The 15,759-nt window shown below is 39.0% G+C and overlaps 1 protein-coding gene across 1 annotated transcript in view; it reads left to right on the top strand.

Moving 5' to 3' along the window:
- The window catches only part of COL24A1 (collagen type XXIV alpha 1 chain), a 156,716-nt gene that overhangs the window by 23,426 nt on the left and 117,531 nt on the right, over positions 1-15,759 (top strand). Inside the window, exons 4-6 of the mRNA XM_080406641.1 lie at positions 6,753-6,806; positions 10,166-10,219; positions 13,793-13,846. Coding sequence (XP_080262767.1) covers positions 6,753-6,806; positions 10,166-10,219; positions 13,793-13,846 — 162 coding nt within the window. The remainder of the gene's footprint in view (positions 1-6,752; positions 6,807-10,165; positions 10,220-13,792; positions 13,847-15,759) is intronic.

Here is a 15,759-nt window from a genome sequence, read left to right as displayed (position 1 = left end):
TGGAGCTTAGGATGTTTAGTAACTGCTAATGGAAGCTTTTCATTTTAGCACATAGCTTGTACGTTGTGATTTCAGTCAGTTACAGCCAAGAAAGTTAAATCAATTCTTTTTTACGTGGCACAGAAATGGCTGCTGGTAATGGTGTTTCTTGTTTGCATTACCAAGAAATGGCAAGCAAATACTTGGGTGGTTTGATTTTTCTGGACACAGACACTATACATACAGTGTCAAAGATGACAGCTGATTTTGAGAGTTCAGAGATGTCTATGTTACCATTTTCTATGCCTGTTTTACAGACTGGGGAAGTAGAAGTTTGTCTCATCTAAGGCAGCAGTTAGAGCAGACCTTGCATTTGGTGTAGTCTGGCAATGAACATGGTGCATTTGGGCTGAAAAGTTTTCTCAGTCAGGATTTAAATTACATGCCCAAGGTCTTAGAGATCTGTCGCAGAGCTAGGAGGTTAATCTAGACCTTTGTGGGCACTAGTTTGGCTTGAAGTGGCCAGCAGCACCCACTGAAACAGGCAAAGCTGAAGCATTGTGCTGCTGGAGGTGTTGATGCGAAAGGGAGTAGAGCCTCTGCATGGTCTTGTGCACATAAGATTTTGTAAAGAATTGTGCTGTATGGAGGTTATGTGGCACAGTACCAGCCACTGCTGTTGGCCGCAGACCTGAAGAGGTGATTTTGGTTTGCTTTCTCAGTCTATTACACTCATGTAGAGAAGACCAGAGCTAATCCAGTTTTAATAGGTGTGGCACTAACACTTTAATACATAAGTACCCACAGTCTTACCAATGGGGAGTCTGAAAAAGCGACACTGAGGAAACTTGAAAATGTCTCTCGCAGCAGAAAATCCTGAAGAGACATGAAAACCACCACTCCCCACCCCCCCGTTTTTTTCCTTCTTCTTTTGTTATGTTGTGGTTGATTTGAATCTTCTTTGAAGATTTCAACTCAGAAATAATGTTCATTCTGTTGGAGTCGACAGACAAGAACTAGCTTTTGTGGTTCTTGAGCTCCTCAGTTTTGTTGTAGCTTTTAATCATCTACCACCACTGATTCTTGCCTCGTACAATTAGGCCCCTTGTATTCCATGAATCCCACAGCTGTGGAATTCACCCACCACTGCAAAGCAGGGCTCCAGAATTCAGGCTTTCATTTATGGATACCATATGAAAAAAGGCACCTATTTCTTCAAAACTATTAAGACCCTGATTGAAATTCTAGAAGTTGCAATGACCAAAATCCCCTACAAAAACGCGAAGTGAATTTAAAGTGGAACAGTGTGTAGACCACTAGTTTATAGGGAAAGCTGCTCTGTTCATCTGATGAGCCACTCCTTTTTGTGTTGCAGAGGGTGTTGGCAGTGTATAAAGATTAAAAAAATAAACCTGGCGTGTATTTTTAGCTGTTTAACTTTCAAACAGATATTCTTCATTGCATAGCCCTAAAGCAGTTTGCAGTAACGTGATTCATAGTCCCACACTAGTAGGAGTGGTTGATGTGAGCTCAAGAGTTGATTTAGGTGACTTGCTGGTAGGTAATTGCACAGGATTTGGCTTCCCCTGAGAAATGAGCTAGGAATTAGTTTCCTCTATTGGAAAACCTTTCTGGATTATGAAGATGCTTAGCCAGGAGGAGAAATAGTAGAAGGCCAAAAGGTGGTGTTCCTTAGGCTATCTAGTTGGAAAGGAGAAGCATCTGGAGATATTGCCAGGAGTAACTGGAAGTGCAAGCCCTGCATTAGGCAGAATTGAGTCCGGGATGAAGTGCTCTTATTCCAGCCAAGAGGTGTGAGAAAGAGAACCCTGAGAGAGGGAAGTTCAGAGATCCTTAATGTGGTGCTAAATAAACAGCAGTAAGGGTAGCGTCAGCTACCCTTTCACTCTTAGCTACCTTTTCACACTTTAGCTTGGTTTAGCTTATTTCTGGTGAACAAAATTGCTCGCAGAGGCTCATGCGTTTTAGCTCTGCAGGTAACCCTCAGGCTGAGAAACCTCAGCATCTGCTGATTCAGATAAACTTAAGATTCTTGCTATTTTATTTCTAGTAGCAAGAAGATAATGTTAGTCTTAAACATGTCATTTAATTCACCTGAAACTGTTGCAGTTTCCCTGTCTTCTGCACAACAATATTGAAAAGCTTTAATTCATAACCTAAAGCCATATATATATATTCCTCTGATGTTGATAATATTGCTTTGGGTGTTGTAGGAATTCTTGACAGAGAAAGGGAAAGACTTCCACAGCTGTAAAGAAAAGAGGTTAATCATGCACAGGTGACTTCCTGCTCTAGGGCATGTGGAAAGAGAAGCGTGTAGGTTTTTTATCATTTCCAGTGAAATGCAAATGAAGCAAGAAGAAAAAATAGGTGGACATTGATATTTGGTAGGATCCTTGTTGCTCAATAATTAAATCAGTATCTGTATGAAGTAATATGCTTTAAAAAGGTAGACAAAGCATGCCAGGAGTAGGTAGAAGAATTCTGAGTGACAGAATCAGAATTCCAGATGGTCTAAAACTGATGGGATGATGATTAGTACTACAGGAATTAAAAGCACAAGTAGAGGATGGGGGAGTGATTGGTTAGGTATTCAGATGAGGATGATAGTGGTGTTACAGTGCACTAGAGAATAAATACATCTTTACCAATGTGATGCCTGATACGTTACCAAGAGTGATGAGTGTCAGGCTATATTTCTACTGGTTTGGGTGTGCTGAGGCTGTAGTTTGGAAAAGTGTCCTCAGGTTTGGATGAAGAGCTTTAAAAAGGACGTAGACAGACTGGAAGGATTGCAGCAGGTTGCAGTAGCAGTAGAAAATACGATTCCGAGCAAAGGTTAAAACAAAAGTGTGTTTAGTAATGAAAGTAAGGGACAAATGTTATAGTTCTGCGAAGGGTGAGTTAATAAAGATATTTCTGCCAGTTCACAGAGAGTATGGCAAGACAGAGTAGAAATTTTTAGGTGGGCCCTAAGGAAAACATAGCTCATCAGAGCTGCACAATAGGACAAGTGATATTGGCAAAGTTAGAAGTGGAATTTCCTTTCATGGAGAGATTTTTAGAAGAGATTTGGAGCCTGATGTTTCTGTTTACTTCCCTGCTGTATTTCAGGTATTTTGTTGATGATGTGCAGGAAGGTTCATGGGTGTTCTGTTTTGCTGAAGGACTGCCTTCCTTAGGTATTTGATCGATCAGACATTAAACTCATAAATACATGTTTAATTAATTGAGGTGAGCTGAGATAGAGTGGTTGTGGTGTAGTCAAATTTCTTTTAAAGAGAAACTTCATAGCTGTTTGCAAGAGAAACTTCAGTGAATATAATTTAGGTATTGAATGGCAACTGGATCAGCATGTGCCTGTGCAATTTTAACTATTTAATGCAGAATTTACTGCCATGCATCTGAAATCTTAGGGCCTTGTTACATGTAAATGAAATGCTTCCTATTACCCCTGGTGTAGGGCAAGTTTAAAACACATGCATCCATAGAAGGGCTTCAGTATCCTAGAAAATGTCTGTGAAAGTTCACCATTAATTACATTGTCCCAATGAATATTTGAAAGATAGTGAAAATTTCTGGAAGAGTAGCATCTACTTTTATTGTTTCAGGATTAAGCCATGATTACCTGGAACTTGAGTTTCTCCCCTCAACAGCTAAATGAAATCTTTACAATTCCTAAGGACAGTAAATTGTAGTACCTTTCTTAAGGTATATATGATCTGTTTTGAGCAAACTGGCCTTACTAAATAAATGAATTTTAAAATTGTGTCAGTAATACTTAGTCACTATTTTTTTGTTGGAGGTTAAAATGTCAAATGCAAAAAAACACATTAACACTTTTAATTGCTTCAGATTTGTTTAATTACTGTTTCCAGCAGTTGGAGGAAAAGCTACTCAAACAAATGACTGATTCCTTGGTTTAAGAGAGATTGGCTCACTCTCTCAGATGTTGACTTCTGTGACTTACATGGATGCCTTAATAGGCATAAATAGCTTCCTAGCTAGTCTAAAATCGTTCATGCTGACTTGAAGTTGCTTTCACAGGTTGAAGTAGTACATGGGGTGGAAAAACTTATTACAACTAGTTGGAAAAGCATTTCCAGGAAGACATACCTGTGCTCTACTAAGTCTGCTGTCAGCAGAGATGTTGCTTGAGTTGCAGGGAGGAGTCTCAGCTGGAGGTTGAGGAGTAATATACTCTGGTTAAGTAGAGTCCTTGTTAATACATTAATCAAACACCTGGATTGCTTATTACTGTCAGCCAGAGACTTCATCTACAATGACTGGCTTTGTTTTAGAAAGCCATGAGAAAACATTATTAATCTCTGGCTGCATAGTTCAAAATATATTTTACTGCTTCTTTTAGGGATTGCTGAGGGCTTGGTTGGGATTAAATTTTCTTCTTTTCCTGTGTTTTTTTTTTTAGATTGAGAGATAATTAGTTATGAATTAGTGTAGTCACAGTGGGGGGGGGGGGGTATGGGGTTTTTTTGTGGGTTTTTTTTTCAGTTGGTTGGTGGTTTGTTTGGTTGGTTTTTTATTTCCAAAGGAAGCAGGTAATATTTAAAAAAAAAAAAAGAAGTCACATAGGGAAAATATGTTCTCCCTGCTCTTGTGCAATAAATCAGCAGCAAAGATCAGTAATAAATACTCATTAGGATTTCTATGAGGAAAATGGCGGGGTTTGGCTATTGATGTATTTTTAAGGAAATGTAGAAAGCATATGAAACAGGGATATAGAGGAATTTTACTACAAATTGCAAAAGAATGTACATTATTTGCAATTATTTTACTTAATAAAAAATACAGTGTTTCCCTTTGTAGTCCCAGGATAATTTTTTAACAAAAGTGCATCTCTTAATTTACAATTTGAGAGGACATAGAAAGCATACTGCTTCAGCAGTGGCAGGGTCGGATCTCTCTGTGCTCTTTCAGGTATGTTTATGGACCTGGACAAGAATGCCAGGTTAAGAGCTTTCTGTGTGTCTGCTACATTTTTTTTTTGTTTGTTTTGTTGTTGTTATTAAACACAGAGTCTTACTATTTCAGAAAAATATGAGGATACTAGTAAGCATTTATGCAATCAGGGTGAATAGCAAACCTCCTATGCTAAAAGTACAATATGTTTGACCTAAAGACCATGACCATTACACAGGTTTGCCTTCTACATTACACAGAGGGAAGTGCAGGTTATAGGTTTCAGCATGACTTAATGTAGTATGTATGGACGTACAAATATTCCCAACTATAAACAGGCAGTTGCACTACAGTTAGACTCCTAAGATTTTCATGATTAATTGGAGAGGACAGTATTTCTTTACCTTCCTCAGAACAACAGTGTTTTTCCCAGAATTGTCCAAGGCGATCTGTATTTTGGCCAAATGGATGTAATTGGTTTTACAGTGCCTAAAGTCTGTAACCAGTACTGTCTTCTATGCCAGTGACATTATCTTTCTAAGGAAAAAGAAATATCACTTCCACAAAACTTGAGGTTTTTAAAAATACAATTTTTGTCTTATTAAAATGATTCATTGGTTACTAATAAAATCCCAAAGGCTATTTATCTCTTTTCCCCTTCTTTCTCTATTATTTTTTTTCCTTTTTCCCTTTTTCAATTTTCACAAAGCCTGTGGGGTTTGCAATTTCAGTCACCATAGTTGCCCCTCTGATTTCCCTGTATCCCTGCTAGCTTTCAGCAGTGTGGTTTGGTGATGGGCAGTATGATGCTCAGTGTTTTGCCTAGTTCCTCAGCTGAGAGGCTGTAGTATGTAAAGAACATAGGTGTGCAAGGAAGCCTGGATGAAAGAGCAAGTTGAATCCCTTCTGTCACCTACTGAGTTCCTTCATGAGGTCTGACTTTTGATGCCCATCTTCCCGTTGCAGTGGGAGTACTTGGTTCCTGTTAAAGCTGGTGTTTGGATGGAAGCTGAACTGACCCTTAAGCATAGCCTATGCCTCCTTAGAATTTAATATAAATTAGTGCAGGTTTTAGTCTAGAGCTCTTATTTTTATTTGAGTACAATGAAGTAGATCCTGGGGCTTTGAATGTGAGCAGCAATCACATACAGAAAAGAAAAGGTTTCTGTGGTCAAAACAAGCTATAAAGAGGATGGTACACTGTCATTCTTATAGTGTCTAAATAATTTAGTTGCAAAAGCTACATCTGGTTATATACTAGCATTTAAAAAACCCCATAATTTTCTTTAAAGCGAATGATATTCATTATATACAAGGGCAAACATGCTACCAGTTATTCTTATTAGAAGCTTTCAATAGGAAGCTGAACAATCAGTTATCCACGTTTATTTTCTTCTATTTCGTGTCTGTCTTCTGTGAGGTGGTATCTCATTTTTCTTCATACTCTCTCCTGACGTTTCAAAAGTGTTTGGCATGCCAGCATGCTTATTAAAAGGGCTTAATTAGTCTCTATTCTTTGTTTTGAAATACACTGCACTTGCTTGTTTCTAATCCTTGAACTGATCTCTTCTTCCTTTAGTACAAATACAGCTAAGAAATGGTTGCTACCTAGATTGTTAGCTCCAATTCCTCTGACATAAGATACTTTCTAAACAGAAATCTGATTTGGAGCCAGGTTAAAAACACACATGCTTGTAGTTTGGGAATTGGTTTTCAAATTGAGGTCTGCACAAGCAGAAAGTCACCGGTTAGAAGAACTGGTCAGATTCAGACTTGTGATACTGTCCTTGTATTGGGTTTTAGCCTCAATTGTTTTGATTTTCTATCACCAGGGTCCTCCGGGTCCTCCAGGTTTACCTGGTCCGTCAGGAAAGAGAGGTCCTCGGGTAAGTAAAACAGCTATGTTCTTCTGTAGCTCTAGGCAGGTCACCAATAATCAAATTGGACCTTGCATCATTTTGTTTTTCTCAACTTTATTCGTATGCTTGGTGATAATGAAAGTGTATGATTCTTAACATTTGATGGACAGGTTAAAGTCAGGCAAAGCAAACAGGTTTTCTGCCATGAGCCTCCAGCATAGCTAATTCTGTGTATGTGTGCATACACAGAGCATTGTTACATTTCTGCCTAGCTGTTGCTGCTCGCAATATTAACTTTTAGTTTTTCTGTGCTGCTCCCATCTGCTGCAATCTAAGGTCATGTTCATTTGTTTTTGGAATGAGAGGGAGTGAGCAATGCATGCCACAACCACAGAGGAGCAGGCAGTGGAGACAAAAAAAACCACTGCAAGATGGGGGGGGGGGGGGGGGGAAGAAAACACTTCCAAAAATCTGTTTTAGTCTCTTGTGTTACAGCAGCTTGATAGAAGGGGTGATAGGTATCTGGATAATTTGCCCAAAAAATGAGCTACAGTAGCAAACACTGATTTATTTTGCGGGACTGGGTGCACCACAGCATGAGCAGGGACAGCAGGCTTGTCCTGTGCCAGGGGACAGAGCACAGGCTTTGCTGCAGTGAGCTGAAACCTGTGCCCCAGGTGCCAAGAGGGTGGGAGAAGCCTGTGGCGCTGCAAGGACTGGTTGATGGGGCAGACGAGGGTAAATCTGTGTTTGTACGTTTGTGTACAAAAAAAACCAAAATGCTTGAGGAGTCCCTGAGGTCGTGGTTGATTTGGGTGGTTTTAGGGGAAGGGCAGCTGGAGGGAACAGGTAAGGGTTTGCTGTGTAGATGAGTTCAGGCCATGGTACTTGGGGGCGGTAAGTGGTTATGGCTGGAGTGCACTCATTTAGGCAAACTGCAAGTGGGAGATAAGGGAGTAGTTTATATGAGGGCTCAACAGATGTGTGGGAGGAGTTTTGACTCAGCCTTTTGAGGAACGTTTAAACAAGCTGCTTCAATAGTATGTTGAACATCCTGTGCTTTCAAGGCTTGGTCTGACTGGGTAGGAAAGTGCACTGGTCAAAGGGGCTGAACACCAAACTGATGCTTTAGAGCAGTTGGATGCAAGGCACTGGATGAGACACATTTAAAAGTATAAAATGAAAAGCATTCCTTCAAATCCATATCTTCCTGACTTCTTGGATACTTTTTTCAAATTATCCTTCTATGTAAGAGCTGACAATTTTTACAGCTGAGCTTTCCGTGTTGCTTAGTGCCTCTTGAGGATATGTGTGGCATCAAGTAGATCCTCACAATTGGCAAGTTGGCTTTAGTTGAGAGGAGGCTGACCATGTGTTTAAAGCCGTGCCTGCTAGTGATAACTTTCTTGCTCAGTTGTTGTTTGCTTGGGGTTGTTTGTTTGGTGGTGGGGTGGGGGGGTTTTGTTGGTTTTTTTGTTTGGTTGGGGGTTTTTTTGGCAGGTATAGAGTACTTAAGAGCACAGTGCTCTACCATGTGAGTTTTCTAGATTAATTATCAAGTAGGACATGCTTTCCAATGTGAAGAGACAGCTTACAGTGGGATGCCTGGAAAAGTGTGGAAATTGCAGAGATGAATACTTGCCAGTGGTTCTGAGTTTAAAATATGTATTTATATGGACCAGGAGGGTCTATAAAACTATTTGATCAAATACATGTTTTTTTTAATGTCGGTGCTCTTTAGTTTGTACAACGCTGATAAATTTGAGCTAGTGAAGATGTATGATAAGAGTTTTTTAAGCCAAACCCCTTGTTTATGCAAAAATCGTGTCCATATCTGCTAGTCTGCTCTGTGACTTCTGTATTCCTTCACACAAACTGCCATTCGTGATCTTGAAATGTGACTCGAAGTGTCAAAGGGAAGCAGCAGAGTGCAGAGCCACATTTGCCTGGGCTGCCTTCATGGTCTATTGGGTGTGTGTCTAAACCTGATCCTGACAGATTCATGTAGGTTGGACATTTTGGGTATGGTATCAATGCCTGATAAATGGTTAGAGATTTCCATTAAAAACTGATTCTGATCTCTGTAATTCTATGGTAGAGAAGTCCACATCTGACAGTTAGGTTTTCTAAGTGTCTTGGCTTGTTCTGAGTTTCTCAATAATTAAACTTTCAGCCGTTTCAGTCAGTGATGAGATGAAATTCCCCTGATGCGTCTCATTTCACAAGGATACTTATGCACCTCTGCGTTGCAATACTATGCCCCAAGATGATAATGTTGCAGGCAGCAAAAGCTAAGAGCCACTTCAGCACTGCAGCTATGTTGGCACTTTCTATTTGTTTCCTTTCTCCTAAACCCCTAAGAGCGCCTCCAAATTTGCCAGTGTGCAAATTAATCTCTCAAACAGCACATGGGATTAGCATTTCTGTGGTGTTATGTCAACATTGTCATTAGTGAGAGGGAGCACTTGATTGATACAGCTTTCAGTGTTACTGCAAGGTAAAACTGGTAAATTCAGTCTCATGCAAGGGAAAGACAAACACGGAGTTTATCTGTTGTTAGACCACTGAATATATGAGAAAGTTGAAAAGGATTCTTATTATTTTTGGCATTTGGATTAATTGTTTGGGTGGAATTTTTGCTTTAGTGAATTCAACAAAAGCTTTGTTGCCCATTTACCGGGGATAGGTTTTTACCAGTTCAGTCCTTCAGTGTTTGGAAGATGAACAGCTGTTGACAGCCATTGCAACAAGTTATTTTCCCTAATTTGCAGTTTGTCAAGGAGTGAGGATGGCAGAATGTACTTCAGGAACAGACACTTATCCTGGAAGGTGTAGATAGCCCTGATAGCCTATTCTGTTCCTGGAATGGCTTAAGTCCAACCCTTACAGAAACAAGCCCATTTTCCACACTAGCTGTAGGAGAATCAGGTTGGTGAAGGGTTTTTGTCTGTGATTTGTTTAGAGAAGGTGGAATATGTTGCTTTGATTTATCTTTCAAGTCAGTGAGAACTGATCCACTTCCTTCTCTTTGCAGTGTATAGCTGGGTACCTCAGAATGTGATTTTTCTGGTTTTATCCCATGTCTCCAAGTTTTGTAGCTGGAGAGCAACATTGCAGTGACTGTGTACCAAATACCTGTCAAGAATTACTTGGGAAGGCAATAGAAACTGAGATTTTTAAAAGAAAGAGAAGTATTCAACTTCACTTTTAATTTTTTAGGAAGATGTGCATGATTTATTGCTTGAAAATCCTTTGAAAATCCTGACCCATGCTTCTAAAAGCAATGATGAGGCAGTAAAATGATTCTTTGCAAACTGTTCACACTTGTTCAGTAGACTACTGAATAATTCCACTCTTTTTTTTTTTTTTTTTTTTTTTTTTAATAGGGTATTCCAGGACCACATGGTAATCCAGGTTTGCCAGGATTGCCAGGTTCAAAGGTGAGTAACTTTATCCATGTTGCTATGTAAACACATGAACTTCTTAATGACTTTTTGGAAGCCTCGGAACTGTTTCCTATAATAGAAGCAATTGGCCTTCTTTGGTTTACAGATGGAGATTGTTACTATAAACATATTTTAATTAAATGTAATCATTCAAATTGAACTTCAAATCAAAATAAAACAGCAGTTTATTCAGGGCAGAAAAACAAACCCTGTGTGTGCAGAATGATGACTTGGAAACTGTTATCCACACAATTAGTCTATACTTCCCCAAAGAGTTCTTGTAAATCAGCTCAGCCTCTTTGATAAACTGGAATTTTAAGCGACGATAAGCATATAATTGCTGTAACGTTTTACCTTGCTTTTCAAAAGAAAAAAGTCAAGGAAAAAAATGAAGAAAAATAACTATCATTCTCTATAAATTCTACTTTCAGGTCCCAACCTTTGCTATAGAAATATTCTAATATTACAGACATTATCACTTGATTAATATGCTAGAATAATTTTCTGAAGATTTATGGGTGTAATATTTAAAACCAAAGACAAAATACTGGACTGGAAGTTCAAATAAAACCCTTCAAACTTATGTAACATAGGCCCTTTAAATAGCTTTGACAGATTTGTGCAGTTGCAGAATGCCTTCAGCTCATATTTAGTTTGAACAATTTGATAGATATGTTAGGAAAAAACAGCAGCAACCATGATCTGTTTTAGTGTGATTCCTAATTGCAGGAATCTGGCCTGTCATGACAGGTGTTAAAACTGCTTGAGGACATAAAAAGAATTTTAATAAAGCTTTCAGTGTCAAGCACTGTAAAACCAAGTGACTCCATTTTTAATGTGTGTGTGCTCTTGTTATTATCTAGTTTTATAGGAACATTTAAACTCAGAGCTTCGTAATTAATTTTTACCATATTTATGCTGGCTTTATAATGGAATACATTGCTAGGAAAATAATTCTAACCACTTACTCCTATGATTTGGTTTATAATGTATTTTCCCCCTCCACTGGATCATAATTCTTATCAGTTCTGTAGTTGTCTTTGTGAATTTAAGAACAGAAGGAATTGTATGTGTGTGCATGTACCTATATATATATATAAAAATATATATATATTACTAGGTGCTTAGTGATCTCTTTCATTTGTTAGATTATAAATTATACTTTCAATACAAGTACCTTCTGAAACACTTTCATTTAAAGAAAAATTAGCCAGGTTCTCACCACGTTTTGACTATGAAGATCCAGTTGACCCACACTGACTACGTAAGCTGAAATGAAACACACTTTTGTTTGATCTTAAAACATCGTAAACGAGTTGCAACTGTTTTCTGGCAGTAAATTAATGCACAATTTTATTCTGCCTTTGAGATGCATGGTTTTTTCCCTCCTGTGCTGAAGCATCCTTTATGCGCTTGCTTTTGAAGCACGGGACATTAGCTAATACCCTTACAGTGTAGTATCCAGCCCTGAGCATGTGCTAGCAGTTCCAACTGATAGCCGATGTCCTTGGCATTTAATTCCTGATAAACAGTTTATTGGTGTTTTTAAAGTCATTTAAAAGTATTCATAATGTTTTGCTGTGTTCCTGGCTCCCTGAAAAATTGATTTAAGATAATCTAGTTTGTGGATTCTGGCACTGTTCTAACTACACCATAATAATTACTTAATGTACGTAATAAGTGCTTTATTTTATCTTCACATCTTGAACTGTGGTGACGTGTTGTTAATCCACAACTGAAGGCCGTACATAACAATGGCTGTTTGTTTTTTTAGATTAAAAATAATGAGGAATTAATTGGGTTTATGAGGGAAAAGAAAGGTGATGGGTATGTTATCAGAGGACCTGTTTTGACTAGTGGAGAGCTGATCACTATTTTATTACAGCTCTTAGTTTGATATGCCTGCATTGGAAAATGGAAGCAGAGGACAGGTTGGAGTTGTACAAAGGTATCTAAGTATTTACCTTCCAAAATGTGAATCAGCTGGAAAATACTCAGATAACTCCTGCCATGCTGAAGAACCCTGGTGTCTGTGACCTGACATATCAGTTTAACACAAGAGATTCCTTTTTCCGTAATTCCAGCCTTTTTACTTAGTATTCAACAGCCTTAGTTTCTCAAGTGGCCTCACACGTTCGAATCTTAGCTGCAGAGGGAAGGACGAGCCCTGATCTGCAGGACCCTGTGCAAGCCCCGTGGCACTGCAGGTGGAAGCGCTGTGCGTTACAGATCTAAAATGGCCAACCGCCAGGAACCCCCGCGCCACTTCTCTTGTACGTCCCTCCGAGCGTCCCACGTTGTCCCTGAGAGCAGGGTTGCGCTGGCAATGACTAAACACCATTTTTTCCCCACTTTAGCTGTCTTTGAATGAAGGGCACGTATCATCAATCTGGCACTGCTGTGGGATAATCTTAATAGTAACATGTATTTCCTTGGCTACAGAAAACACTTTTGACTGAGGAGAGTAGATCTTGATGCTTGTGAGGAACACCTGGTGTTACTCTACAGCTTTTAAATCAAAAGCGCTGTTGAAGCCTGTGCCATTTATATGAACAGGTTAATGAAATGTTACAGTCCCTTTTGCATGCAGCTTTTAATATGAATTAGTCAAAGGGCTTCCCCATTTCCTCCTGAATTACTGTGTTTGCAGTTATGAGTGCATTAATGTGGTTTCAGCCTACGGCCTCGGGAACTGTCAGGGTGACTTACTCGGTCAGCATGAAGCAGTTCACCCAGGGCTGTCTCAGGAGGTGCCATTTGCTGGCGGCTCCTTTTTTTAAGGGCAGTGAATTTGACTCTGAGGCGTGGGTTTGGGGTGGCCCATAGGTGTGTGGGGCCGGCTGCTGGCCTGGCTGGTCCTGGCCAGCCCCAGCTCCCAGCCCCTGGCAGGCCCCTGGTCTCTGCGGCATGTCGGCCTGCAGTGCCTGGCGCTTTGTATGGCGGGCGTTTGAAATAAGAGAGATCGGTGTGGCAGCGTCCTTCCCCTCTCTGCGGCCTAGTCTTAGATGCAGACAGTAACTCCTGGCCAAGAATGATGAGCTGTCTCATCTGCTGGGAGGTAACTCGTAATTGAAGAGAGGCCTTTGCCATGTTTACAGCTCTGTCCTTCCCAGCCACGATGTCTGTGCTGTGTTGGGCAGGTGCTGAGCGTGAGGGGGCCCTGACAAAGTTGTAATCAGTGCAGTAATACAGCCTGATGATCTTGCGCAGTGCTTGGGGAATAGGTGGTGTCCTGAACCGGTGGGGGCATGGGGAGAGCATTTCAGTGGTGGTGTCTGCTGTCATCCTGCTTAGATTTACCAATAAAATCTGCTTCTCAAAAGTTTCTGTGACATGATGAAATTTGGAAAACATAAATCTCATTTCAATGTGAACTCACACTGTTACGTTTTGTTCTAGGTCTTTACTGAAAGAGTTATGAGAAAAAAAAACCCTGTAATAACAAGTGCATTTATATGAACGTTCCCCCTCCTTTTGTCATAACAGTTTGAAAATATTTTTTTACACCTATCTTATTAAAAACTCTGTTCCCTAATGATATTAATGAGCTAAATTTCTCTGTGACAGGGCCCTAAAGGAGACCCAGGATTCTCTCCAGGACAGGCAAAGCGTGGGGAAAAGGTGATAGTTTCTTGATATTAGAAAAAATGTTTTGTCTGTTGCATTCTTTTTTGAAGTCTTTTTAATATTCAGACAAGTTATAACAGCACAATGCTTAGTATTTACTGTGACGCTGGTGTATTTTGACACTTAATTATGTGAGGCTGACCGATGCAGACACAGGTGATGTAATGACCAAAGAAAACAGAAAAAAATTATTTCAAAGCCTTAAATTAAATTATATATTTGATTTAGTTTATAACAAATAAAAATTTTAAAACATAAGTAATTGGAGAACAATTAAATTTAATTCGGTTCACACTGATAGACCAAAGTAGAGGTTTCAGAGGTTTTTTTAGTACCTTGTATTAGTGCAGAAAGTTGTGTAAGACAAAATTTGGTGTTGAGAAGTGCACACATTATTGCATGTCACGTTGTATTTAACACTTCTTTTAACAGTCTCTTGACGGTAAGAATTCTCCTTTTTGTTTCAGAGGCTTTTCCTGCTAGTTCCTCCTAAGCTGCTTTAGCCGAACTAGCGGCTGCTCTCCTGCCCAAAATATTTGTGTATAAATATTTAAAATGGTTCTTTATAGAAATTGTGGGCTTAGAAGCTTGTGATTATTTACTTTTTAGATTGCAAATCTGATGACTATGTATAAAACTTTAAAATCAATGTGATAATGCTAAAAATGTAATTGTATGTTTGCATTCTAATGTGTTAACCTATGTTCTCTCTTTTAGGCTATCTTGTATTTATATTAAGTTTTATGAAGAGAATTTGCTAGTAGTTAAATTGGGGAATATTTGTGCTAAGTAGAAAACACTGTAGGAGTCCAGGACCACTCTCTGTGATAAAGCAAGCATTAGCAGATAACTATTGTTTTCTAGCTGCTGCTGTGTGCATAAAATAACATATTTTTTAATGCATGCGTTCTGTCAAACCTTAAAATTCACAAATATGTATTTCCAATGTTAAAGAGCTGCTGAGAAAAATTCAGAAATGGGTCTGTTGATGCACTGATAAGAAACTGGAGTGTGGCTTTTATAGAAATAGCAATATTATGTTAATCTAATCAACTTTTGCTTTTGACAGTCTATCATACTGTTGTGAGCTATATGTGTCTGCCTGAAACTCAAGGTATATTCTTTGGCATGAGACCATGATGCCACAGAACAGTTTAAAGCTCACCCAGGTATATGTGTGACCTACGCCTAAATACATGCAGAATGTATCTATAATACAAAAATATGGCATTGATATGTATTTTTATAGTTCTTGCTATTTTGGGTTCTTATTTTTTTCACCTAAGTCAAATTTGCTCACCCTAGGTAATGAATTTACTTTGATGCTAACTTGCTTCTAGGATCTTTTCCTTGACTTACTGAATTTGAATTTGGGCACCAGTCCTGCAAGAGTGCATCTCTTTGCTGTCAGTCCTGAGCAAGGGAAAAAGGACTGGAATAACCTTCCTTCCTCCCCCATCTACAACAACCATTAAAAAATGCATATTTGCCCATTTTTGTAGCGTTTGAGATGCTCTATTTCTCATTCTTATATACCATCATGTAGTTACCAAGTTTAAAGAACTGGAATGAAAATAGCCATATGCCACCGTAACCCATTTGTATGTATGCATGTTTCATGTTGTCTTTTAGACATATTAGATTTACACCATGTTTTATGTAGCAGATACTGAAATGGTGTCCTGATTCCTGGTTGAGGATTGTTGGCATAAAAGTAACACAAACAATAAACAATAATAAATACATGTATATAGAAATATTAAAGAAAAATGAGGTGAAACCACTGACTTCTGAGGGAAGGGATACCTCAAGAACTGTATAGCTTCTTCACTCCCATTTATGCTGGCTAAAAGTATATGTTGTGAGGTTGTGAGCTAAGTCTGTTCCAGCTGTGATTTGGCTGTGTG

This window comes from Falco punctatus, assembly GCF_963210335.1.
Source record: "Falco punctatus genome assembly, chromosome: 11".
NCBI classification, from domain to species: domain Eukaryota; kingdom Metazoa; phylum Chordata; class Aves; order Falconiformes; family Falconidae; genus Falco; species Falco punctatus.
Note: the sequence above shows the minus strand (reverse complement) of the source record. Positions and strands in the feature narration are given on the sequence as shown.